This window comes from Panthera onca, chromosome D1 (assembly GCF_046562875.1).
Source record: "Panthera onca isolate mPanOnc1 chromosome D1, mPanOnc1 haplotype 2, whole genome shotgun sequence".
Lineage (NCBI taxonomy): Eukaryota > Metazoa > Chordata > Mammalia > Carnivora > Felidae > Panthera > Panthera onca.
The window spans coordinates 48,096,689-48,123,995 of NC_138348.1; the positions used below are offsets into that span (position 1 = coordinate 48,096,689).

At 36.8% G+C, this 27,307-nt stretch overlaps 1 protein-coding gene across 2 annotated transcripts; it reads left to right on the forward strand.

The window, feature by feature from the left end:
* The first annotated feature begins 10 nt into the window (after positions 1–10).
* On the forward strand, positions 11–27,288 carry RNF141 (ring finger protein 141). 2 transcript variants are annotated; one of them, XM_060606002.3, is made up of 6 exons: positions 11–135; positions 11,449–11,643; positions 14,536–14,644; positions 16,599–16,780; positions 18,445–18,552; positions 23,734–27,288. In XM_060606002.3, exons 2-6 carry the CDS (start codon positions 11,501–11,503, stop codon positions 23,882–23,884), a joined length of 693 nt encoding a protein of 230 aa, XP_060461985.1. In that variant the 5' UTR covers positions 11–135; positions 11,449–11,500; the 3' UTR covers positions 23,885–27,288. The 2 variants fall into 2 exon arrangements, with proteins under 2 accessions (XP_060461985.1, XP_060461984.1); XM_060606001.3 differs by lacking the exon at positions 11–135 and adding an exon at positions 168–300.
* The last annotated feature ends 19 nt before the right edge of the window (positions 27,289–27,307 follow it).

The following is a 27,307-nucleotide window of genomic DNA, read 5'->3' on the forward strand; positions in this document are numbered from 1 at the left end:
GAGGCTTCTCCTGCCTCCTCTCCGGCTCGGCCCCCTCCTGGGGCGTCACCCTCTCAGATGGCCTCCGGGGCTCGAACGTCAAAGATCCTCAAACTGAGCGGCACGCCGCAGCCGGAACAGGAGCGGAGGGCTGGGGTCAGTGACTGCGCACTGTTTCCAAAAACGCTCTGGGGGCGGGGCTTCTGCGTCACTGAGGTGCGACCCGGTCGCAGGCCCGGCCCGCGTCGCTGCCGCTGTGGGTCTGAGCTGCGGGCTGAGGTGGAGCTGCTGCCGCCGGTAGCGCGTTGCCTTGAGCCAGGGGTGAGCTGCATCGTGCTGTCCTTTCTCCGTTTCCCTTCTTTGTTGCCCCAAGACCCCGGGGCTGGGAGAAGAAACACCGGCCGGTCCTCCACTGTCAAGCCGGGCTTCAGTGGGGCGACAGGCCCGGCCCCGCCATCCTTCTAGGCCTCGGTTTAGGGCGCAGGGCTGGTTTGGGAGGCCCTTCTGCGGACGCTGCGTACCCAACCCGGCAGTTTCCAGTGGCCAGAGGTGCAGATGGTTGTCCAGTGGGAGGGGTGGTTCTGGACAACTAGGAGAGGGTTTGTCCTTCTCGAGCCGGCCGGAAACTGCTTTTGAATATTGCCGCCGGCGCAGTCAAGTGGGCCAGCGGAAATAGCTGTTGGTTAAACGTGCAGGTGCGCTTGAGGAGGGGCCGAGGCAGCTAGGATGGCCAGAGGGTGGTGGGTGCGTTTAGTAAACACACCGGTGCTGCAGAAACCTTGTGTGCCCCTGCCGCATTGGGCACCTCAGGTTAGAAACCCTTGCCTGGGGCGATAGTTCAGAAAAGGCCAAGTCGATCTGCTTAGCCGGCCTTCTATTGCTAAATTAGCTTACACTGTCCATCTTCCCAAAAGGCTTGCCTTGTCGAACCAGCTACCTTGACCCCGTCTGAGACAAAAAGTTTCCTTTCTAATAACTGTAATAACTACTCCTGGAAAGAAAGCCTTCTGTGTTAGCTTTTGCAGTGACTTCTTCTGTTATTTGTATCGTGGTTACAAATGTGGATTTACTGCTATTATTCAAATTTATCCCTAGCCCCTTTATTAAATATCAGTGTACATTCATATTCCGACCCTGTCCTAGTTCATGCTGCCAAATGATTTATTTAGTTCTTTCCTCTGGCGTATTTATAAAGCTGCCTTAACACTTCCTATGGTTTGTAAGTCTTAGATCTTCTGCATAAAGTTATTTTTCACCTCTCTTCCGCCCATTTTTTGCTATAAGATGAGCTCCATCCATTCAGAATTTCATGCGGGGTATGGGGTGCCATGGATCAACGATCCTAAATCAGTAACCTGTGTATTGAAGTCACTCCTAAGAAGTGATGCTTTCTGAATTCAGAACTCAAAAGAAGTATGGGTTTTTCTCCTTTCCTTTGATTCTGACTGCAGTTTCTTTATTTTTCTTGTTTTTTATTTTTTATTTTTATTTTTTAACTTGTATTTATTTTTTGAGACACAAAGAGCATGAGCGGAGGAAGGGCAGAGAGAGAGGGAGACACAGAATCCAAAACAGGCTCCAGGCTCTGAGCGGGAGCACAGAGCCCAATGCGGGGCTAAAACTCAGGAACTGTGAGATCATGACCTGGGCCGAAGTCAGACTTTAACTGATTGAGCTACCCCTGCCTGACTGCAGTTTCTAAATAGTTTCCTCTAGAATATGATTGTATGTCTCCAAAATGTGCTGTCATTTGGTGTAAGTGAACTTTATATTTAATGTGTGTAGCCTGATCCTTCTTAGTTCATGTCTAAACGCTTCACAGACTTCCCTTCCCCTTCTCCCAAAAAGGCAGGGAAAGCCCAGAGAGAATGCTTACAAGTCTAGTTAGTGTATTTTTCCAAATATGAAATGTATTTAGTAAACACAACAGTGCTATCAAAAATCCAGTCTTAATCTCAAGTACTCTCTTTTTGTAGTTTTTCTTTCTATATATATTTTTTTCTAATTAAGATCTTTGAGCCCAGAACAAGCATTCCAGCTTCTATAGTAACTAGTATAATTGTTTCCTTATGTATCCATCATAGCTACTGTTAATTTCTTATCTTGCAGAACAGCTGATATCTGCTTATAGATGTAGAGTTTGAGTAAGCGGTGAGTAACAAAGTAAATAGTGTCTTTAGGGATCTAGTTTTTAGAACTTAGTTTTTATCACTGATCTTAAAGCTGACTTAATGAAAGTAGTTGATGATTATTATTTTTGTAACTAAGGAAGTTGATACAAAAATTCATGGAGAATAGGCTTCAGAGAGGTTTTCTAAATACTACAGTACTTGTCAACTAGTCATTTTACTGTACTTTCAGGCTTTTAAACTTTGCTTTAATCCTTTTATTAATGGATATAGTTTAAATGTTCATGGAGGTTTTCCTTTGTTTTGGTTTTTGTTTTGCCAGGTGCACATGATGTGATTTTTATATCTTTGTAATGCATATTTGAACTACAACAATTCGTTTGTTAGAAAAAGAAGTGATCAAGTGTATGTTACCACCCACTAGAGAATGTGGCATTTTTGGAATCCTTGATATTCTTATGAGTTTCAAAATAACATTTGTTCTTTATTTAGAAAATCCTTGAAATGTTTTTTTGAAAGCACATTACAGGCATACCTTGGAGATATTGCAGGTTCAGTAACAGACCACCATAGTAAAGCAAATATTGCAGTAAAGTGAGTCAAGTGAATGTTTTGGTTTCCCAGTGCATATAAAAGTTATGTTTACACTATACTGTAGTCTATTAAGTGTGAAACAGTATTATGCCTAAAAAAACAATATACATACCTTAATTTTAAAAAATACTTTATTTTGGGAGTGAAGTTTGCTTCATCAATTTACTCTTTCATGAGTGATTTCTTTCTGGCATGTAGTGTTATTTGGTAGCATTTTACGCACAGTGGAACTTCTTTCAAAATTGGAGTCAATTTTCAAATTTACTTTCAAATTGACTTCTCAAATCCTTCCTGCTTTACCAACTAAATTTATATAATATTCTAAATCCTTTGTTTTCATTTAAGCAATCTTCACAACATCTTCACCAGAGATGGATTTTATCTCAAGAAACCAATGTCTTTGCTCATCCATAAGAAGCAACTCCTCATCCTTTAAAGTTTTATCATGAGATTGCAGTGATTCAGTCATATCTTCAGGCTCCACTTCTAATTTTCATTCTCTTGCTCTTTCTACCACATCTGCAGTTCTTTCCTCCACTGAAGTCTTGAACCCCTCAAAGTCATCCGTGAGAGTTGGAATCAACTTCTTAAAAATTTCTGTTCATATTGATATTTTCATCTCTTGTCATGAATCATGAATGTTCTTAATGGCATCTAGAATGGTGAATCATTTCCAGAAGATTTTCAGTTGGCTTTGCCCAAATCCATCAGAGGAATCACTCTGTGATAGCTATAGCCTTACAAAATGTTAACTAATTAGACTTGAAATTACCCCTTGATCCATGGGCTGCAGAATGGATGTTGTGTTAGCAGACATGAAAACAACATTAATCTCATTGTACATCTCTAACAGTGCTCTTGGGTGACCAGGTGCATTGTCAGTGAGCAGTAATAATTTGAAAGTAATCTTTTTTTTCTGAGCAGTATGTCTCAACTGTGGGCTTAAAATATTCGGTAAGCCATGTTGTAAACAGATGTGCTATTATCCAGGCTTGAGCACACGCAGAGTAGATTTAGCATAATTCTTAGGGGCCCTGGGTTAATCCGAACGGTAAATGAGCATTGGCTTCAGTGTAAAGTCACCAGCTGCATTAGCCCCTAAAAAGAGAGTCAGCCTGTCCTTTGAAGCTTTGAAGCCAGGTTTTGACTTCTCCTTTCTATCCATGAAAAAATCCTAATGACGTCTTCTCCCAATAGAAGACTGTTTCATCTACATTGAAGATCTGTTGTTTAGGGGCACCTGGGTGGCTCAGTCAGTTGAGCATCCAACTCTTGATTTCAGCTCAGGTCATGATCCCAGGGTCATGGGATTGAGCCCTGCATCGGGCTCCATGCTGAGTATGGAGCCTGCTTAGGATTCTCCCCACCCCCCTCCTCAATCTCCCTCTCTTCGTCTCTCCCTCTCTCCCCCTCTACCCCCTCCCTCCCTCTTCCCCCCCACTCCCTCCCCTCCTCTCCCCAGCTGATGTTCACTCTTTCTAAAATAAAACAATTAAAGAAAAAAAAAAAGAAAAAATCTGTTGTTTAGTGTAGCCACCTTCATTATTAATCTTAGCTAGATCTTCTGGACAACTCACTGCAACTTCTATATAAGCATTTGCTGCTTTACCTTGCACTTTTATGTTACAGAGATGGCTTCTTTCCTTAAACCTCATGAACCAACCTCTGCTAGCTTCAAACTTTCTTCTGCAGCTTCCTCACCACATTCAGCCTTCACAGAATTGAAGTGAGTTAGAGCCGTGCTCTGGATTAGGTTTTGGCTTAAGAGAACGGTGTGCCTGGTTTGGTCCTCTATCCAGACCACTAAAACTTTCTCTATATCTGCAATATGGCTTTAAAAAAAAATTTTTTTTTAATGTTTATTTATTTTTGAGACAGAGACAGAGCATGAGCAGGGGAGGAGCAGAGAGAGAGAGGGAGACACAGAGTCCGAGGCAGGCTCCAGGCTCTGAGCTGTCAGCACAGAACCCGATGCGGGGCTTGAACTTATAAGCTGTGAGATCATGACCTGAGCCGAAGTTGGATGCTTAACCGACTGAGCCACCCAGGTGCCCCTCTGCAATATGGCTTTTTAATTTTCTTATTGTTTGTGTTTTCACTGGAATAGCACTTTTTAACTTCTTTCAAGAACTTTTCTTTTGCATTCACAATTTGGCTAACTGGTGCAAGCAGCCTAGCTTTTGGACCATTTCAGCTTTCAACATGCCTTCCTTACTAAGCTAATCAGTTCTCACTTTTGACTTAAAGTGAGAGATGTGTGACTCTTCCTTTCACTTAAACACTTTGAGGCCATTGTAGGGTTAGTAATTGGCCTAATTTCAATATTGTTGTGTCTCAGGGACTAGGGAAGCTTTTGGAGAAGGAAAGAGATAGGAACTGCTTGTCAATGGAGCAGTCTGAATATACACAACATTTATCAGTTAAGTTTGCTATCTCATATGGGTGCAGTTCATAGCACCCCAAAACAATTACAATAGTAACATCAAAGATCACTGATCACAGATTACCATAACAAATATAATAAGAAGAAAGTTTGAAAAATTGCAAGAATTACTAAAATGTTACATGAAAAAATGAAGTCAGCAAATGCTATTGGAAACATGGCACCCATAGACTTGCTCCATGCAGGGTTACCACAAACCTTCAACTTGGGAAAGAAAAAAAAGAGGCAATATTTGTGAAGCACAATAAAGGTGTATACAATAAAAATAAAACAAGGTGTGCCTTTATTATCCTGCTAGAAAGGCAGGTGGCATTAAATTATAGATGGCATAATAGTATGAGAACTGATAGTTCCTTAAGAACTTAAAAAAAAATATTTTTTTAATGTTTATTTTTGAGAGAAAGACAGAGAATGAGCGGGGGAAGGGCAGAGAGATAGAGGGAAACAGAATTTGAAGCAGGCTCCAGGCTCTGAGTGGTCAGAACAGAGCCCGAAGCAGGGCTTGAACTCATCAACCATGAGATCATGACCTGAGCCAAAATCAGACACTCAACCGACTGAGCCACCCAGGCGCCCCTCTTTAAGAACATTTGATGGGAGATTTATCTTGTACTGAGTTCTATGCCAGTGGTTTGTACAAATTATGTTCCTATGCTATACTACTGTGCCCTGTCTAGAGGGAATTATTTGCTACTATCAAATAATGAATATTTTTCAATTCATGTACACATTAAATTAGTGATGAATTTTTACAATTTTTTTTTCATGTATTTTAAAAATTTCAACTTCTTTCCAAGTTATTACTAGATGAATGAACAAGTTAGGAGTCAAAAGAATACTAAGTGAACAATAATTTTTAAAAGATCTGTCAACAATATTTACTGTATCTGTTCATAAACATTTATTGTATGCTTATGTATCTACCAGAAGAGAGAACACAGCCTCTATCCTCAGGAAGCTCACAGAGGGGGATGGTCAAGTGACCTAACTGATGATGTGTGCTATTTTATAAAAGAATGTGCAGAGTCACCGAAGAGGGACACTGAAAAACCTATGGCGGGTGACTCGAGGATGGCCACAACAGACTGTTTTTGTGAATATCTGTCCTTGGTTTTGGTTTTATAATGCATATAGATCACAGAATCATATTTATGTTAGTGATGGACATTAATATTTATCATTATTATCCTTATTTTATGGTATTCAAAATGAACTGTAAATTCTAGGCCCTATCCACTGAACCAGGGTGAGAATCACTGCCCAGACTCTCTTAGTATCTAGTGTTGCCTTTTAATCAGAGTTAGTGAGGCACCTGGATGGCTCAGTTGGTTAAGCATCCAACTTCAGCTCAGATCATGATCTCACAGCTCATGAGTTTGAGCCCCAAGTGGAGCTCAGTGCTGACAGCTCAGAGCCTGGAGCCTGCTTCAGATTCTGTGTCTCCCTCTCTCTCTGGCCCTCCCCCACTGGTTAGTTTTCTCTCTCTCTCTCATTCTCTCTCTCTCTCTCTCTCTCAGAAATAAACATTAAAAAAATTAATCAGAGGAGTTAGTGATTAGGTTTTCCAGATACCAAGTGCAATTACAGGATAACAAGTTAATATGCTGCATCAAATTAAAAACCTTATTCAGAGTTAGGGCATCAGATCAAAACTATTCAGAAACAAAAGGGACCATTTTCTAACTCAATAAATAAGTGACTAAAGCTTCTTTTTAAATATCTGGTTGGTGGGCACATTGGTTAAATTATCATTAAATGTTTTATACTAAATATTAAGATCGTGTATTTCAAAAGTTTAATTTTTTCTTTGTTAAGTAATATAGGTGTAATTTAAAGTTTTCAGTCCAGTTGGTTAGAATTTTTTATTGCATTTTGATTGGATTGGTACAGGAAAGCTAGAGGGAATTTAAGCTTCACTTTAGGAATGAAATATTAGGTTAGGAGTCACCTACTCTATTTCTCACCCAAGCAAACATCTTCTCTAAAACACTCATTAGATGAACTTCTAATCTTTATTTAAACACTTCCACACTTCCAATGAAAACAAGCTCGCATACATTACAAGACAGCCCTTAATACTTCTGGATAATTGTGGATGATAGAAATTTCTTATTTGACCTGAAGTTTGCCTAATTCACACTTATAGGCCAGTATTTTCACTGTAATTATATAAAATAAATCTTACTCTTGTACATGAAATCTCTTTAAATGTTTGAACAAACCTATTGGTTGTTACTGAATTATGCTTATCTAGAATAAATCACTTTGTTTCCTTTGCTAGATCCATAACATCTTGTATACTGTCTCAGGTATGTTCAAATGATTAATGCCCTTTAAAAATGTGTGCTTAGAGCTGATTACAGAACTACAATGTGGTGGACCCATTACAGAGAACAATAGGACTAGGGTCTTGCTTTGGACATCTGCTTCTAGCAAGAGTTTGGGATTATCTTAATATCCTTTTTGTCCTTATTTACTGTTGGCTTATTTTGACTGAAACCCTCAGACTTTTTATATTTTTTTAACTGCTTTTAAGCACATCTTAGCTTTGTGTTTTTGTGCAATTGGATTTTCAAAAAATATTAAGGATTTAACTTTGTCATATTTGACATAATTTATTCCATTTCAGAAAATCATTATCTATTTCAGTCTTAATCCTAGTCTTCAGTGGACATTATTCATTCATACCAATTTTAGCCATCCTCAGGTTGGACAGGCATGCAGGCTTGTCTTCAGGTCGTCTCTTGATACCAGTCTCCCTTGTGATACCAGCCCAGCTCTTGATACCAGTCTCCCTCTCCCTCTGCCTCTGCTTTAGTCACTCTAGCCTTTTTTTTATTGACTCAAACGTACAATGTTCCTTCCTCCATTACACACTTTCTATAACTTCTGCCTGGAATGGCCTTTCCTTTCCATTGCTCTATCCCTCTTCTCAAATCAAATGTTGTTTGTGCATGACTTCCCTGACACAATACTACATCAAGCCTCCCTTTTATAGGCTTTTGTAGCACCCTGTACTTGTTTGGCTTAGTTCTTCTCATTTTATAATTATGTATTTATTGGTGTGATTGTTGTCTCTTCCCCACTGTATCAAATGCTCCATCATGGCAAGAAACATGTTTCTTTCACTCACTGTTGTATCTCCATGGCCTTAAAAAGACCGTGGTAACACAGTGGCTTCCTAACACCTGTTTACAACCATTGGCTCCTAATGATATTTCACATGTTTGAATTAGAACAGGAAAAATAAGGACAGTAGTGCACATGTATATATGTAGTGTACATCAGTGTGAAGTTACTGCCTTCTTGGGAAGGACTTTTATTTACTTAGTTATTTAAATTTTTTTTAACGTTTTTATTTATTATTGAGAAACAGGGGATGAGCATGGGAGGGGCAGAGAGAGGAGGAGACACAGAATCCGAAGCAGGCTCCAGGCTCTGAGCTGTCAGCACAGAGCCCGACGCGGGGCTCAAATTCGTAAATGGCGAGATCATGACCTGAGCCAAAGTCGACGCTTAACCAACTGAGCCACCTAGGCGCCCCTGTTCTTCTAACTTTATATTACAAAACAAACAAACAAACAAAACAACCCTGTAAGCTATGTGACTTTGTTACTTTAACCTCTCTTTACTTGTTTCCATAACTATTCTATTTCTTCATCTATAAAATGGTTATTATGGGAATTTGAATGACTGAAGTCCTTTTTTTTCTTTTTAAGTTTATTTATTTTGAGAGAGAGAGAAGGGGAACCAGCGGGGGAGGGGCACAGGGAGAGGGGGACAGAGGATCTGAAGCAGGCTCTTTGCTGTGAGCAAGCAAAGAGCCAGATGTGGGGCTTAAACTCACAAACTGTGAGATCATGACCCGAGTCGAAGTCAGGAGCCACCCAGGTCCCCCTGACTGAATTCCTGAATATATGTAGAGTGCTCAGAAGATTGTGTTACACAATGCAAGTGATCAAAAGTATTAGCTGCTTTTACTATTAGTAGTAGTAGTATTTGTGTTGAATAGGGATTTTCATATTAAGTGACAGAGTAAGTCAGCATAGACAGAAATACTAAAACTTTATTTTCTGTTTCAACCATATTCTCAATACTTGATATTCTGATTAATCATTATTTACCAAAGAAAAAAACTTTGCAGAATAAACACATTCAACTCTTCTTTAGCCACAATTCACAGAATTACATATTTCAAGACTTTAGAGTAATTATTAAATGTTTTGTGATTACAGGGGTGCCTGGGTGGCCCAGTCAGTTGGGTGTCCAACTTCGGCTCAGGTCATGATCTCACGGTTTATGGGTTCGAGCCCCGCATCAGGCTCTGTGCTGACAGCTCAGAGCCTGAGGCCTGCTTCGGATTCTGCGTCTCCCTCTCTCTCGGACCCTCCCTCGCTTGCACTTGGTCTCTGTCTATCTCTCTCAAAAATAAATAAACATTAAAAAAAATGTTATAAATGTTTTGTGATTACATTTTTAAGTCATTTCAATAACTTATTGATATATACTGCTAGTAGATTATTAAAGGAGTGATCCAGCCTTTCAACTAAAATATCACCTTCATACTTAGAAAACAAGTTATATAAACTTTAAGTTTAAAACACCTGGTAGGCACCTGCATGGCTCAGTTGGTTGAGCATCTGACTTGAGCTCAGGTTATGATCTCATGGTTCTTGAGTTCGAGCCCCATGTTGGGCTCTGTGCAGACAGCTCATAGCCTGGAGCCTGCTTTGGATTCTGTGTCTTCCTCTCTCTGCCCATCCCCTGCTCGTGCTCTCTCTCTCTCAAAAATAAATTAAAAAAAAAATTTTTTTTAAACATTAAAACACCTGGAGAAGTTAGATAGCAAAAGTGCTATCTTTTCTAAGCAGAAAATGTGAGGTGGTTAAATTATCTAATATTTGAATTTTCTTAGGCTTTCAAACCAAAAAAAGTGTTTAATTTGCATATATTTTATAATTAAAAATTAAGTTGCACGTTTACAAATAAAGTATTTCAACAAATGTTATTTGGCTGATATAATTGTATCATGATTATGTATCTTGGTATATCAGTGATTAAAAATATGAGTACTAGAAAGTGAAATAAGAGAAGGATAAATATATGATTTCACTCACATGTGGAATTTAAGAAACAAAACAGATGAACATTGGGGAAGGGAAGGAAAAATAAGATAAAAACAGAGAGGGAAGCAAACTATAAGAAATTCTTAAATACAGAGAACTGAAGGTTGCTGGAGGGGAGCTGGGTAGGGGGATGAGCTAAATATGTGATGGGCATTGAGGAGGGCAGTTATTGGGATGAGCATTGGTTGTTATACGTAAGTGATGAATCACTAAATTCTACTCCTGAAACTGTTATTACACTATATGTTAACCTGGATTTAAATAAAATTTAAAAAAATAACTATGTTAGTATTTTACACTTATGTGCTGAGCACTGGTGATGTATGGAAGTGTTGAATCACTATTTTGTACACCTGAAACTAATATTACACTGTATGTTAACTAGAATTTACATAAAAACTTAAAAAAATATATGAGCACTAGAATCTGAAAAACATGAGTTCAAAGTTCACTTTGGTCACTTACCATTTAATTTTAGATAAGTTACTTAGCTCTACTTCCTTATCTGTAAAAATAAGAATATAATAATGCCTCGCCCTTAAGGTTGTTGTAAGAAATAAATGAGGTAATATATGGGAAGCTCTTAGGTAAGAGTCTGACATGTGGTAAGTAGTCAGTAAATGTCCTTTGAAAATTATGCGTATAAACAAGCTTCCTATTATATACAAGCACTTAAATGCCTCTGTGTGTGTGTGTGTGTGTGTGTGTGTGTGTGTGTGTGTGTGTGTGTGTAATGTTTTTTTTTTTTAATTTTATTGTTTATTTACTTATTTTGAGAGAGAGAGAGCACAGTCATGCACTCCCATCAGTCAGGGCTCAATCTCACAAATCATGAGATCATGACCTGAGCCAAAATCAAGAGTTGGAAACTTAACCAACTGAGCCACTCAGTTGTGATGGTTTTTGAGTTGCCAAAATTATAGGAATTAGAAGTTCACCACCCTACCAGTAACATAAGTGAATCCTGTTTTTTCATTTAGTTATATGATCTTAAAAATAAAAACATAAATCTTTACTTTAAAAATATTATTGTTTAAATAAATTCCACCTTAGACTTGTTTAAGTTTACTGAACCCTCACTTAAAGGTATTCCTAGTTTTTCTTATTTTCTTGAAGGGATGGGTATATTGCTGTTTTTATAGTATATATGAAAGTAACTTTTATATATATTTGACAGATAACTATGTGAAGCAACACTGTTTCTGGATTTCAAAAGACATCATTTCATCATGGGACAGCAAATTTCGGATCAGACACAGTTGGTTCTTAGCAAGTTACCAGAAAAAGTAGCAAAACATGTCATATTGGTTCGAGAAAGTGGCTCCTTAACTTATGAAGAATTTCTTGGGAGAGTAGCTGAACTTAATGATATGTAAGGCTTGCTCTTTTTCATTTTATTTTTCCTCCCTGATGTATGCCCCATATGCCATGACTGAGAAGTAACCAGAAATATTGATTGGTAAGACTGAATGTTTTCAGCTGCAGCAGTTAGCAAATATTTATTGAGTGCCTACTACAAGATTTTCTATGTGGCTATTTTAAAATATGTAACAGGAACAAAAGAGACCAAAGGAACTTAAAACTGGATTTTGAACATAGGCTTATAAATCAATTCTTGTTTGAAAGACCTAAAGGTTTACATAAACAGAAGAGAGTAAGAATAAGCCAATTAGTCACTCTAGAGAAAGGTTCCTAGGATAGTCAAAGGGCAGTCAGGTTTCTATACATCAGCCAATTCATCTGGTTAATAAATAAATAAATCTGTGTTCACTGAGCATTATTTTTGCCATAGAAATACATAATAGTAATAATTCATTTGTCACCACTGAAGGACAAGGTATTTCGTTTGTTAATATTTTCTAATTAGCTAACATTTTTAAATCTCTTTAACTCTTGAATAGATTTCTGAGATGGAATTTAAATTTCTCTGCCTTTTTAAAGAGCACATCTAATAGAACTTTGCCTTTTTTGTGTGAATTTATTCTTTAAAAAAATTTTTTTTAATGTTTTTTTATTTTTGAGAGAAAGCGAGAGAGACAGTGCAAGCAGGGGAGGAGCAGATAGAGAGTGAGACACAGAATCCCAAGCAGACTCCAGGCTCTGAACTGCCAACACGGAGCCCAATGCAGGGCTAGAACTCACGAACTGTGAGATCATGACCTGAGCCAAAGTCAGATGCTTAACCAACAAGCCACCCAGGCGCCCAGAGTTTATTCTTTATTGTATCAATTTTTATACTGATCTGTGTAGAAGCTATTAAAATACAGAGTCTACTGTTATCCAGTCATGAAGAATAAAGAATGTCTTAAACATTAAAGTTATCTTAGAAGATAACATCTTTTTGAAACATTGGATTTCATTCATTTAATAAAAAAAAAATTCTGTATAGATATATGGATGGATCCTATATGAATATACATATAAATGCATAGAAAATGAACTGTAAGTATGTATACAATGTTTCTGGGGAATTGCTGGAAAAGGGGGGCAGTGAAGGGAGATTGTACATTTTACTGGGTATATTTACATATTGTCTGATCTTTTATAATAAAAATATAGTCATAAAATTTTAGCCTTTTTCTTTTTTCCTTTTTCCTTTTTTAGATTATACAGATGGTAGTATTTGAGGCATTACTTCTGGGACTGTATTTTTAAGGAGTAAAAATAGATTAAATTTAATAGAATAATGAATGGAATGCTTTTTTTTTTTTTTTTTTTTAACTTTTTGAAAGCAAGAGCATCGGGGAGGGGGGGGGAAGGAAGGGAGGGAGAGAGGGAGAATTCCAAGCGGGCTCCACGCCCAGTACAGAGCCCAACGTGAGGCTCAATCTCACAACCATGAGATCATGACCTGAGCTGAAACCAAGAGTCGAATGCTTAATTGACTGAGTCATCGAGGTGCCTGAGTGGAATGCTTTTTGGTGTTTATTGTTTTGACTCTTATGAAGAGTAATCATTGACATCTGCCATCCCTTTAGAGTCTCGGAATTTATATACATAAGCCATCTGTTCTATAAAATTTTACTTTTTGGTCTAAAGATACCAGATAAAATATGTCTTGTGAAAGCATCCACAGCTAAGCTTATTGTGTAATATAGAGGTGATAGTAAAGAATATCTTCCTTTTATTTACTTAGCACAGGATGTTCTGACTGGATTTGGTTCCTAAAACTAATTTATATGGGTCAGAGTTGGGCATTTCACAAGTGCAATGCTGTGTGAGAATTATAAAGTTAAACCTATACAAAAAGCGTGGCTTAATAGCTAGAAAACAGCTGAGAACTGGCACAGATGAATTTCACTAGCAGACTTTGTTACCTAGAGCTAGTTGCTTTATTTTTGGTGGCTTCTATTTACCTCTACATCCTTTGGTTCTGAGTATGATATCCCCACTGGTGCTCAGAGAGAAATGTGACTAATGATAATACTTAGTGTATCTTTGATCTGATATAATTTGGCATTAATGGGAAGATACTGAATTATCCTCTAAAGGTGTTATATTTTTATGTTAGAATCCTGTGGCCCTCAAAATTACTCTGCTAAAGGAAGATAGCAAAGCTGTATTTAAGGTGTCTCAAATCGTTTGCTTGATCCAGTCCCAAATTTAAAAAAAAAAATTTTTTTTTTTTCAAAGAGCTGTGTGTTGCTTAAATTAGGGCTCAACCAAGAGCAAGATTTTTTTCTCACACTTTATACATCTGAGGCAGTAGTCAAAATGCAGGTGGCTCATTCAGTTAAGCATCCAACTCTTGGTTTTGGCTCAGGTCATGACCTCACAGTTCATGAGATAGAGCCCTGCATTCTGCTCCACGCTGACAGCATGGAGCCTGCTTGGGATTCATATTCTCTCTCTCTCTCTCTCTCTCTCTCTCTCTCTCTCCCAAAATACATAAATAAACATAAGGAAAAATAATGTGGCTAAATGAAACCAGCTAAACTTTTTCTTTAAGTACCTGATTTCTTAGATGTGTTTTTTTCTAGACATCTTTGTTAGACATTAAAAAACCATTGAGATATGACATAAAAAGATCTATTATTCTGTCAGCGATGCTGTTGACGTTAAAAACTTAGTTGTATGTTTATAATCAAAACATTCTCTGTCCCTGTGTTTTAAGAATCTAATTATTACAATCATTATTGTTACTTGTCTCTGTATTTTCTTCAGATTTTCTTCTGTTTTAAAGGGTTTCTTGAATCTGGTTTCATAGCTCCATTATTTTATAAGACTTTTCATAAAATTAACAAATGTGTTTGTCTCTTTTCAGAACTGCTAAAATGGTTTCTGGCCAGGGAAAACATCTTGTTTTTGAGGTACTCCCTCGGTCTGATTCCTCTGCCTTATGGAAAATGGTTGTACGGGTGATCTGTACCAAGGTGAGGACAACAGAGACTTCAAGCTCTGAACTTAAATTCTTTTGGTGGTTAGAGCCACGCTTAATCATGTAATACAGTATAGTAGAATTACATATTAATAACTTGCTAATTTTTTTTTTGGTTAAAATTACAAGGTTTTATTTTAAGGCAACTCATTTTCATCAAAGCAGTTTGCAATTTTTTTATTTTTTTTTAAATTTTCTAGTTCTCTTTGCTGAGGCATAATAGAAACCTTGTCATTTTTTTAACTTTTTTTTAAATTTAAATTTTATTAACATACAGTGCAGTATTGGTTTCAGGAATAGAGTTTAGTGATTCATGACTTACATACAACCCCCAGTGCTCATCACAACAAGTGCCCTCCTTAAACTTTTTTTTTTTTAAGATTTATTTATTTTTGAGAGGGAAGGAGAGAGAGAGAGAGAGAGAGAAAAGAGAGAGGAGGGGCAGAGAGAGAGGGAGACACAGAATCTGAATTAGACTCCAGGCTCTGGGTTGTCAGCAGAGTCTAACACGGGGCTTGAACTCACAAACCATGAGATCATGACCTGAGCCGAAGCCGGATGCTCAACCGACTGAGCCACCCAGGCACTCCTCATGTTTCTTAATCTTAAGCGACTGAAACACAATTGTGCTATAACCTTTGTATTTACAAAAAGACCTTGTCTTGACTGTTACTACCATGATTATCCTCAAATAATATTTAATTCATTATAAAAGCTAATCTAAATGATGTTTAAATGAAATATTTTATGGAAATAATATTAGAAAAATTAATGGGTTAATTAAAATTATGGACTACAATGGCTATTAAGAAACTTCATGAGGGACACCTGGGGGCTCAGTCAGTTAAGTATCTGACTATTGGTTTTGGCTCAGGTCATGATCTCACAGTTTGTAAGTTCTGGCCCTGCCTCAGGCTCTGTGCTGTCAGTACAGAGCCGTCTTGGGATTCTCTTTCTCTCCCTCTCTCTCTGGCCCTCCCCTGCTTGTACTCTCGGTCTTTCTCTGTCTCTTTCAAAATAAATAAATAAACTTTAAAAAAGGAACTTCATGAATTGTATTGTTTTTATCCATCCGAGCCTGCTTGGGATTCTCTTTCTTTTCATCTGCCCCCCTCTGTCTCTCTCAAAATAAATAAATAAACTTTAAAATAATAATAATAAAAGAATGTAAGCGAGGGTGGGGAGAGGTACAATCTGTAGGCCACTGGTTCCACTTTATACTAAATGAGTCTTTTTGCCAAAACAAAATAGCCTTCTGGGAAGAATTCAACCACTTTTTCTTAGGATTTACTTTAGTGTAATTTTCTTTCTTTAGTTTGGAAGTTTTAGTGTAAAATAGAACTTAAGATATTCAAGAAAGCAGTTGGTTGTTTCAGTTATAGTAGACTGGCATGTGGTTGTTGGATTCAAATAAATCTTTTAGTTAAGAAATTCGTTAAGTTAAAAAGAATTGTCAATACTGGTCTCTGAAATTCATTTTTTAGGTCTGGGAAAGTCATCTGACATCATCAACTCTAAACAGGGTGATGCCTACAGGGTTATTTTGAGTATCAAATGAGATACATGTGTGCAAGTACTTTGACTTCCATAAATGTAGGAGACATGACATTTATTATTCATTTGCTCAGACATTCTTTTTCTCTCTTGTTAGGTAGTTTGCAAACCTTGAAAAATTTTACTTCCTAGGATGTTTGACTAAATATCTGTTCCCCCCTCTTTTGGGAAAAATGATTAGAGAAGGGGGATGGATTGAATAGGTGATGAGGATTAAGGAGGGCACTTGCTGTGATGAGTACCAGGTGATGTATGTAAGTGATGAATCACTAAATTCTACACCTGAAACTAATATTACACTGCATGTTAACTAACTGGAATTTAAATAAAAACTTGAAAAAAAAATTGGTCAAAGAAATTATGAACTTTTTTTTTCATTTTCTTTGTATTTGTAGATTAACAAAAGCACTGGCATTGTGGAAGCATCACGGATCATGAATTTGTACCAGTTTATTCAGCTTTATAAAGACATCACAAGTCAAGCATCAGGAGTATTGGCAATGAGCTCCACCTCTGAAGACCCTGATGAAAACTCATCATCTGTAACATCGTGTCAGGCTAGTCTTTGGATGGGAAGGTATACAGTGCATAAGTACCATGTTTCTCTTCTTTTCCAATATGCAAGCTGCTGAAATCTCAGTAATATTTGCTGGTGCTCTTTGTGATATCTTAAATCACATTACTTCTTATCTCAGCTGATCAGTTTTTGGATGTCTGTGCTTCAGGACATTGTTAAGTGCCAAATTATAGAAAAATTAAAGTGACTCACACCAGGTAATGCTTCTATCAACCCAGTTTCCATGAATGCACTCTCCACTCTATATGCTTGCATTTAATGACAAAGGATATTAATATCTCTCTTATAACAGGAAGAAATGAAGTCAGCCAGAGTTTTCTTTGATGGAATTTGTTTACTCAGGCCTAATATATTATTGTTCTATTTAAACTTTCTTTTCCTTCTCTATAATGCTTTTTGCATGTGAACACTCCCACCTGTTGCCATTTGACAACCATGACCATAATTTAAATTTGTAAATGCCTCATTGGAAAAAGTCTTTGGTGGATCCAGACATGTTGACATCCTGTCTTATTGTCATACTGAATAGACAGTGAAAATCTGTATTGACAGTGTCTTTTACCTTAAATTAAGAGTATGTTTAGCAAGAATTTCTCTTTTATTGGTTCTTTTACAGTTGCATTTTCTGGTCTATTCTTAACCAACTGGTTTCCAAATACTATATTGTAGTAAAATTGTTATTTCCTTTTATCATTTGTTGTTTATAGGATTGTTTGGTTTTCTAGGTTTGGGCTGTACAAATATTACTGAAATGCCAAGTGAATTTTAGAGCATGACTGGCAATGTTTAGGCTTTTCTTTTCTGTATTTTGTTGTTGCTGTTGTTTTAATGTTTATTCATTTTGGGAGAGACAGACACAAAATGAGTGAGCAGGGAAGAGGCAAAGACAAGGGGAGAGAGAGAATCCCAAGCAGGTTCTGAGCTGGCAGGAGCCTGACACGGGGCTCCATCCCATGAACTGTGAGATCATGACCTGAGCTGAAATAGTCAGATACTTAACTGACTGAGCCACCCAGGCATCCCAACAAGGTCCATAATTTAAAGAGCTTTGTATCCTACATGGCAAATAAATCTTCTATCGGTCGAATTCATTTATGTAAATGTGATATAATTGAAAGGACCTAATATGGGGGCCCCTGTATGGCCCAGTCCAACCTTGACTCAGGTCACGATCTTCCGGTTCATGAGTTTGAGCCCTACCCCCACATAGGGCTCTGAGCTGACAGCGTGGAACCTGGAGACTGCTTCAGATTCTGTGTCTCCCTCTCTCTATGCCCCTCCCCCCCTCGTGCACAAGCGCGCGCACGCGCGCTCTCTCTCTCTCAAAAATAAACATTAAAAAAAAATTTAAAAACAAAAGGGCCTATTATTTTCGGAAAGACCTGAGTATTTCCAGTTTTAGTTTATGTATTCTTTTTGATCATCACAGTGTTCATCTATTATCCAGTCTTTCTTTATGAAATTTGTCCCTCTTAGTACTTCTTCCCTAATGTTTGCTGTCCCTAAAAGTGATGTTAATTTAGTCTTATTTTGCCTGAGTCATGTTTTGCTTCATGCTGAGGGCACACAGATGCTGATAATGCATTCTAAGGCACTGGAGACAAAGTTTAAAGCACAATGACAGCAGAGAATATTGTTGCTCTAGCTCCGTTTTCACACTGCAGGGTGAAGCAGCTGACTGACGAGGAGGAGTGTTGTATCTGTATGGATGGTCGAGCTGACCTCATCCTGCCTTGTGCTCACAGCTTTTGTCAGAAGTGCATTGATAAATGGTAAGTTATCTGCTGCCTTCAAGGGATGGGCACAGATCAAATGGAAAAGTACATGAATAAACTTCAAAGGATACAATAATAGTGTAGTTAAGTGTAAAAGATTTTGTTCTTTAGTACTTTGGATTGTATAACATGCTTCCTCTTCTGGTTAAAAACATTTTTATACTTTAACTTTATGAAATGTGGCAGTGTATCTTAATTTTGGCATTTTACTTTTGCTGTAAGATTTGTGCCTGACTTGAGTCTAGAATCACAAGCTTCCCTTTTTCTTCATTTTTGTCCTCATTTCTGTATTTTGCCTCTATATATGATTAAAAGGAATAATATGAATCCTTGAATATTAGATTATTGGACCTGGAGAGAACTTTAGAGATCAGCTAGTCAAGCACGTTATTTTACAAAATAAAAATCAAGCATTTAGGTGACTTTATAACTGACATACAATAAACTACATATATTTAAAGTACAGTTTGGTGTTTTGACATATATACACCCATAAAAAATGTCATCACAATGAACAAATTTATCCTCCCCAAATCACCCCAAAAGTTATTTTGTGCCCCACTGTAAAGTCTCTTTCCCAACACTTCCAGTCCCCAGACAACCACTAATCTGCTTTTAGTCATTATAAAATAATTTGGATTTTCTAGAATCTTTTTAAATGAAATTATATAACATGCACTCTTTTTTTCTTCATTCAATAGAATTATTTTCAGATTTATCCATGTTATAGCATGCTATCAGTAGTCCCCCCCACCCCCAACTTTTTTTCTGAGTAGTGTTCATTGTATGGTATACCACAGTTTACTTATCTATTCACCCATTATGGACATTGGATTGCTTCCAATTTTTAGGTATTGCAAATGAAGCTGCTATATGTATTTGTAGACAAGTCTTTTTATGGACATGTATTTTGGGTGTCTCTTGGTTAAATACCTAGAAGTAGAATAGCTAGATCATATGGTGGGTATATGTTTAACCTTTTAAAGAAACTGCCTCCTGTTTCCCAAAAGTGGTTGTACCATTTTGCACTGCCACCAGCAGTGTATGACAATTCTAGTTGCTCCACAACATTGCCAGTACTTAGTATGGTCAGTTTTGTTTTTGTTTTTGTTTTTCGTTTTTTTGTTTTTTTAATTCCAGTGTTGTTAACATCAGTGTTATGTTAGTTTCAGCTGTATAATATAGTGATTCAGCAGTTCCATATATTAGTGCTCATCAAAAGAAGTGTATTTTTAATCCCCTTCACCTGTTTTACCCATCCCCCTACTCTCCTCCCCTCTGGTAAGTATGGTCAGTCCTTTTATTTTAGCCATTCTAACAGATGTGTAGTGGTATCTCATTGCAGTTTTAGTTTGTGTTTCCCTACTGATTGATGATGTTGAGCATCTTTTTATATGTTAATTTACCACCTGTCTGTCTTTGGTGAAGTGCCCACACACATCTTTTGCCTATTTCTTTATTGGGTTGTTTTGGTATTAAGTTTTAGAGTTCTTTCTATATTATGAATACATATCAGATATTTGACTTGAAAATATTTTCTCCCACTTTGTGATTTGCCTTTTCATTCTCTTAAGAATGTCTTTGATAGAGTAGAAGTTTTTAATTTTGATGAGGTCCAATTATCAGTTTGTTATTTAAGCATAGTGATTTTAGTGTCATATCTAAGAAATCTGTCTAACCTAAAGTGACAAGGATTTTCCTCTGTTCTTTTGGAAGCTCTATAATTTTAGGTTTTACATTTATATCTATGATCCGTTTTGAGTTAATTTTTTGTATATGATGTGAGGTATTGATCAAAATTCTTTTCTTGCCTATGGCTATCTAGTTGCTTCAGCACATTTTACTGAAAAGACTATCTTTCCTTCACTAATTGCCCCTTCACCTTTATTGTAAATCATTTGTTTAAATACACATGGGTCTATTTCTGGATTCTCTTCTGTTCCATTGATCTGTTTATTTCATAACAATACCACACTACCTTGATTAATGTAGCTTTGAGTCTTAAAATCAGGGAATGTTAGTCCTCCAACTTTGTTCTTCTTTGTCAAAGTTGTTTTGCCTATTCTAGTTCTTTTGCATTTCAAAATGAGTTTTAGAGTCAACTGTCAATTTCTTCAAAACAGCTATAAGGATTTTGGTTAAAATTGCATTAAATAAATAGACTGATTTGGCAAGTGTTGACTTCTTAACAACATTAAGTCTTCTAGTCCACAATCACAGTGTATTTCTCCATTTATTCAGCTCTTTCACTTGTCTCATCAATTTTTGTAGTTTTCAGTATTATAAATCTTTGATAGATTTATCTCTAATTATTTTGTATTTTAGGCTATTTTAAGAGTATTTTTTATTTCAATTTCTGATCATTTGTTGCTAGTATATAAAACTGCAATAGATTTTTGTGTATTAATCCTTTATCCTACAACCTTACTAAACCCATTTATTAGTTCTGATAGCTTTTTTGTAGATTCCATAGAACGTTCTTGAGTGTCTGAACATCGTTTTTCAAAGATATTTTTTCTGGGTATAGAATTCTAGACTAATACTATTTTTTCTTTCAGGACTTTAATGATGTTGCTCTCGCTCCACCCTCATTTTTCTTGCATTGTTTCCTATGAGAAATATGCTATCATTCTTATCTTTTTTTCCTCTGTAGATAATATGCCTTTTTTTCCTCTGGCTGCTTTTAAGGGTTTTTTTTTTTTATCATTGATTTGAGAAGTTTGATTATGATATGCCTTCTAGTAGTTTTCTTCACGTTCCTTGTGCTTAGTGTTCACTGAATTCCTTGGATTTGTAGGTTTATTGCATCATCAATTTTGGAAAATTTTCAGCCATTATTTTCTTAAATATATTTTTGTTCTCACTCTTCTCCTAGGACTCAAGTTACACATATATTAGACCACTTAAAGTTGTCCCACAGCTCACTGTTGCTCTTTTCCTTTTAAAAATCATTTTCTCTATGTTTTCATTTTGGAGAGTTAACATTGCTAGATCTTTTCAAATTTGTCAATCTTTTTTTTTTGGCAATGTCTAATTTGTCAGTAATCCCATCCAGTGTATTTTTTATTGCAGACATTATAGTTTTCATGTCAAGAAGTTTGAGTTTTTAAAATATCTTCCATATCTTGGGGCGCCTGGGTGGCACAGTCAGTTGAGCGTCCAACTTCGGCTCAGGTCATGATCTCACTCTCCGTGATATCGGGCCCCACATCGGGTTCTGTGCTGACAGCTCAGAATTCTGGGTCTCCCTCTCTCTTTCCGCACCACCCCCCCCCCCCCCACCTTGCTCATGCTCTGTCTCTCTCTCTGTCAAAAATAAATAAACATTAAAAAAATGTTTTTAATATCTTCTATATCTCTACTTCAAATGTTTGGTCTTTCCTCTAGTGTTTTTAATACATAGAATATGATTGTTATAACCATTAATTTTCTTTCCCTGCTAATTCTAACATCTGTGTCTGCTCTGGATTGGTTTTGATTGATTTTTCCTCTTCATTTGGGCTTGTATTTTTCTGCTTCTTTTTATGCCTGGTAGTTCTTGACTGGGTGCCAGACACTGTGATTTTTACCTTTTTGGGTACTGGATATTTTTGTATTCCTATAAATATCCTTGAGCTTTGTTCTGGAATATAGTTACTTAGAACAGTTTGATCCTTTTGGGTCTTGCTTTTATGATTTGTTAGGCAGGACCAGAGCAGTGTTTAGTTGAGAGCTAATTATGTCCCACTAATGAGGCCTTCAGGGGACCCTTCAGAGTACTCTGCTCAATGCTCCATGAGTTACGAGGTTTTCCAGTCTGTCTGGTGAAAGCAGGCAATATCCCAGGCCCTGTGTGAGTTTTGGGTAGTGTTCCTTCACATTCTTTTGGGTGATTCCTGAGCCTCACATGCACACACTGATCATAACTCTGCTGAATATATCCTAAGGAGACCTTCAGTAGATTCCAGAATTCTCCCTTTGTGTAACTTTCTGCAGTTAAGTACTTCAGTACTCTGCCCTGTGAACTCTAGCTGCCTTGGCCTCCCAAGAGTCTCAGCTGTGTCTCTTCAACTCAGAGAGTCTGCCAGGCTCCATCTGGGTTTCTCCTGCTTGCTCTACAGCCTGAAGGCTCTCAAGACAATAAGCTGGGGCAATTATAGGGCTCACCTTCTTTGCTTCTCATCCCCAGGGATTATTGTCCTGTGTTATCTGATGATGTCCAGTGTTGAAAGCCTTGTTTCATGTATTTTTCCAGTGTTTTCATTGTTTTAAGTGGGAAGATAAATCTGGTCCCTATTGGCCAGAAACAGAAGTTGACTCTTAAAATTGAGACTTTTGTGCACAGAAGAGAACACATTATTATCTTATAAAATATCTCTGAGGAACCAGAAATGAATCTGAATAATATATGCCAGCTCTAGCTTTCACATAGTTTTTGGAACAGATTTCTAAATTTTTGCACAAAAGCCAAAGAGCAATTGATATAATTTAATTACTTTGGTCTCAGATTTCACTGAGAAATGAGGAGAAAAACATTTTCCCTGCATGACATGTTTCTGGCTCAAATGTGGTATTTTTGAAATTTCCAAAATAATATTTGTCAAGGCAGAAAAATCCCTGTGGAAAACATAATCTCATTTAAGTGATCATATATGTTTTTTCCCTGTCAGAAAAATTATTCTACATGTAAGTTTCATCTTCTGTTTTAAACCTTGAATGCTTCCATCCCCCTAACTGTATCTTTTACAGTTTGTAGCTGTAAAAGATAGGGGAAAACTTAAATGTCCTTCTGTGGGAGATGAGTTAAGTGAATTATGGCCTGTCCACACAGTGTATGTTTAAAAAGAACAGACAGCTCTAACATGTACTAACACATAATGGCCTATAAGATATATTGACAAGTAAAAAAAAAAAAAAAAGATATATTGACAAGTAAAAAAAGCAGTAATGTATATATACACACAAGCTTAATCATGTGTAGTCTATCTCTAGAAGAATATATAAGAAACTGGTAACAGTAGTTGCCCCTGAGGATAAGAATTAAAGATTGGAGTGGGAAGGAGAGATTTATTTTTTACTGTATACTTTTATGCTGTTTACTTTTTTTTTAAACCATGTACATGGATTACTTTTCAAACACACCTATTTTTTTTTTAAAGAATTAAAAACAAACTGTTCTTTATTTGACTTCTCTGATAGGAGTGATCGACACAGGAATTGCCCTATTTGTCGCCTACAGATGACTGGAGCAAATGAATCTTGGGTGGTGTCAGATGCACCCACTGAAGATGATATGGCTAACTATATTCTTAACATGGCTGATGAGGCAGGCCAGCCCCTTATACCATGACCTTGGGGTGAAGGTCTTCTGTTGCTATTACAAGCTGCAAACACTTTGGTCATGGGGGAAGAATGCAGGGATATTGTGGCACAGACGCAGAGATATCAATTTTCCCTACCCTCTTATTTTCGCTGTTCTGACAGTTTGTCCCATTTCTTTTGATAAACTTGCTATGTCTTCCATTTATAGTAAACTAAAATTTGCTACTGTTTTAGACCATATTTTTCTATTATTTATCTGTTCTAATATATATTAGAACTAATTGCTCTTGAATCCTTTGCTGAAGTAACAGCAACATTTCCAGAGACTTCTGAAACACTATTTTTCAGGGCAGGAGTATTCTGGGATCTATTTAGTTAGGTTTAAAATAAACTTTGAATGTTAAAAAGTGTAGCCATCTGAGAGAAAATTTGAAGTGACTGAAAATGTAGAGTATATCAAAGTGCAGGTTACTACTTTAGTCTTTCTGCTGGAATCTAAGGAGTGTGTATGCCCCCTTGTGGTTAATTATTGCTCCTTTAATAATTTTTACTTGAAACGATCCACAATTATTTCATAACTGTAGCAATGTGTTTTGGAACTACATGTTTTTTACTTAAAAGTCTTTTTTTTTTTCCATGCTGTGTAATTTGGGTGAGGACTATAAAGCTGGGCATGACTTCGCCTTGTAAATGGATTTCTGCTGGGGAATCTTCTTGGCTGATCTGGAAATGCTTTCCCATAGTTGGAAAACTGTTCTAAATAGCTTTTGATAATGCTCTTGCTTCTTGGAGTTTCAGAAGGAAATTTTTCTTCTTCACAGATCCTGAATTTTGTATTTCCAAATTATGGTAAATCATTCAATATTGGTTCATGGTGCCTTTATTTTCTTAACTTGAAGGCATCTTTCTGAAGTCTCAAAGTCTTTAAATTTCTTATGTTATTAAGTGAGAAGAACATAGGGTACAGCCTTTTAAACGTGTACCATGAACACCTCTGAAAATCAGGAGATAATTTGGCTTTCTACTGTTTCACTGTACTTCCTTTGAAATACTCAGAGAGTATAGTCATAATGGAATTATGATTTTTAGTGACACTTCATTTTTCAAAAATTTTGCTTATAAAGTAAACTTTTTGTTTTATGTTAAGCGTTAACATATTAGCATATAATAAAACTAGAACCTGATGTCTCCTTTAAAAGATACATTAACATTCCATGTAACTTTTTTGACTTATTATGCATAATTGCAAATATTACTATTTTCCAAAATACCAAAGTACACAATTTAAGTTGCTGCTTAATGATGGCAGAATTTTTGGATTTTGGGATTTTTTAAACTATTTTTTAAAGTTTATTTATTTACTTTGAGAGAGAGAGCAAGCAGGGGAGGGGCAGAGAGACAGAGAGAGAGAGAAAATCCCAAACAGGCTCTGTGCTGTCAGTACAGAGCCTGACACAGGCCCACACCCACAAACTGCGAGATCATGACCTGAGCCAAGATCAAGAGTCAGACACTTAACCAACTGAACCACCTGGGTGCCCCTGGATATCAGGATTTTAATAGGCATGCAAATTAAATAATTCATTTCCCTCCCAAAAATGTCTGACCAAAGATAGCTTGATTTTACCCCCAAAATATTGATAACTAATTGGTTGACATTCATGATGGAGACAGCCCAGGACCAAATAGCTAAACACCACTGTGGAGCACGAGGGGCTCTATCATATCCACCTGGCAATGTGCTTGATGGTTTGTGTGACCTTGAGAAAGTCCCTGCTGCTGGTTTGTAGGTTCCTACGTTAGAAACTGAGATGTTATCTGTGCTTTTTACACTTTATTTTAGCAGTAGAACTTTTTTTTCCCCCAGGTAAAATCTTACTCAGAACCCCTACACATACATGCTATATACCCACACACACTACCCCTCTATATAAAAGTCATATTTTATTAATATAAATTTCCTTATATAACTATATACCACAATAAATATTATAAAGTCAACCAATAAAAACATGTATTAATGCATTGGTGGTATCCAGGATATTCGAATTTATTTAGTAATGTAGTTGTATGATGGGAGTTATTTTTTAAATGAATTTTTTTTAATGTTTGTTTATTTTTGAGGGAGAGAGAGACAATGCGAGCAGGGGAGGGGCAGAGAGAGAGGGAGACACAGAATCTGAAGCAGGCTCCAGGCTTTGAGCTGTCAGCACAGAACCTGACGTGGGGCTCAAACTCACAAACCACGAGATCATGACCTGAGCCAAAATCAGACACTTAACCGACTGAGCCACCCAGGACCCCCCCGCCCCCACCAAAAATTTTTTAATTCAAGTCAGATTTGTAGAACCCTGAATCTCCTCCCCAAAGTCTTAGTATCCCATGGGACAGATTTTGAAAACCTTGGGATAGATGATCTCTGAGATCTTTTCCAGCTCTAAGATTTTAAATTGTCCTTTTGGATTAGACTTGCTGAGTCTAACTCAGATTGCCTAATTGAAGAATATTTCTGAAAATGAACAAAGTTGCTTTACATGTTTTTGGAACTTTCCAGGTATAGCCAATGATCTTATCCCCCAGAATCCTTCACCTTTCAAGGAATTATTTAACAGTAAGCCCAACGACCTGATATTGCCCAAACCTTTTTACTTTCCAATATGAGCTCCAAGACACTAACTGATCTACTGTGAAGTAGAAAGTTCTTAGTTTTTGTTAGTCTTATTAAATCAATGAGCACAGGTTTTTGCCTACTGCATTAACTGGGTGATAATTCTTTAGATGTGAATGTTAGGTAGGTTCTACTATTATAACTAATCATAAAAGTTGTAAATTTGTTTCATGGATAAAATGTACACTTTTTGTATTCTGTACAGCTTTGTCTTTTTTAAATATGAAGTACTTAAATGCACTTACTATGATAGGAAATAAATGTGTGCCTTCTAGGATTTGTGAAATGTTTTCATGAACTCTAAGGAATTTGTTTTAGAAGTTAAAATGTTTTCCCTATCCTAACTCAGTAACAAAGAGTTTACTCATATTGTGATGCTGTAGAACTTTAGTTTGAGAAAATGTATTTGACTACGTACTGAATTTAGAAGTTGAGAATAATAGTATCTGCTTTATTCTTAGGACAAACTGATATATTGTGCAATAAATAATCTTTAGCAAGTAAATTTTAGCTAAGTGAAGAGACTCTTTTCTTACGTAGTTTCACATTCTTCTATACTAAATGTTTATATTCCTTAGAGGACTATTTTGTATTGTGCTCTGGGGAGTTGTGATGTTTGCGTCCTATGTTTTAAAATTCATTTCAAATTGAACTCAACTTCCTTATACCTAATCTATATCTGGGTAATAAGGCTGCTTGAAATTATCTTTTGTTTCTGTGATTAACAGTGGAAAGTTGGATTCATTAAAAGGCAGTCCAAAGAATTTGCATTTTTAACTGTTT

What these genes read in the sequence shown, in the direction of transcription:
- RNF141 (XM_060606002.3), top strand. Translation starts at nt 11,501, where the DNA reads ATGGGACAGCAAATTTCGGATCAGACACAGTTGGTTCTTAGCAAGTTA. An exon ending in GTAGCTGAACTTAATGATAT is followed by an intron (nt 11,644 to 14,535) that starts GTAAGGCTTGCT and finishes GTCTCTTTTCAG; the next exon opens with AACTGCTAAAATGGTTTCTG. An exon ending in GCTAGTCTTTGGATGGGAAG is followed by an intron (nt 16,781 to 18,444) that starts GTATACAGTGCA and finishes TTCACACTGCAG; the next exon opens with GGTGAAGCAGCTGACTGACG.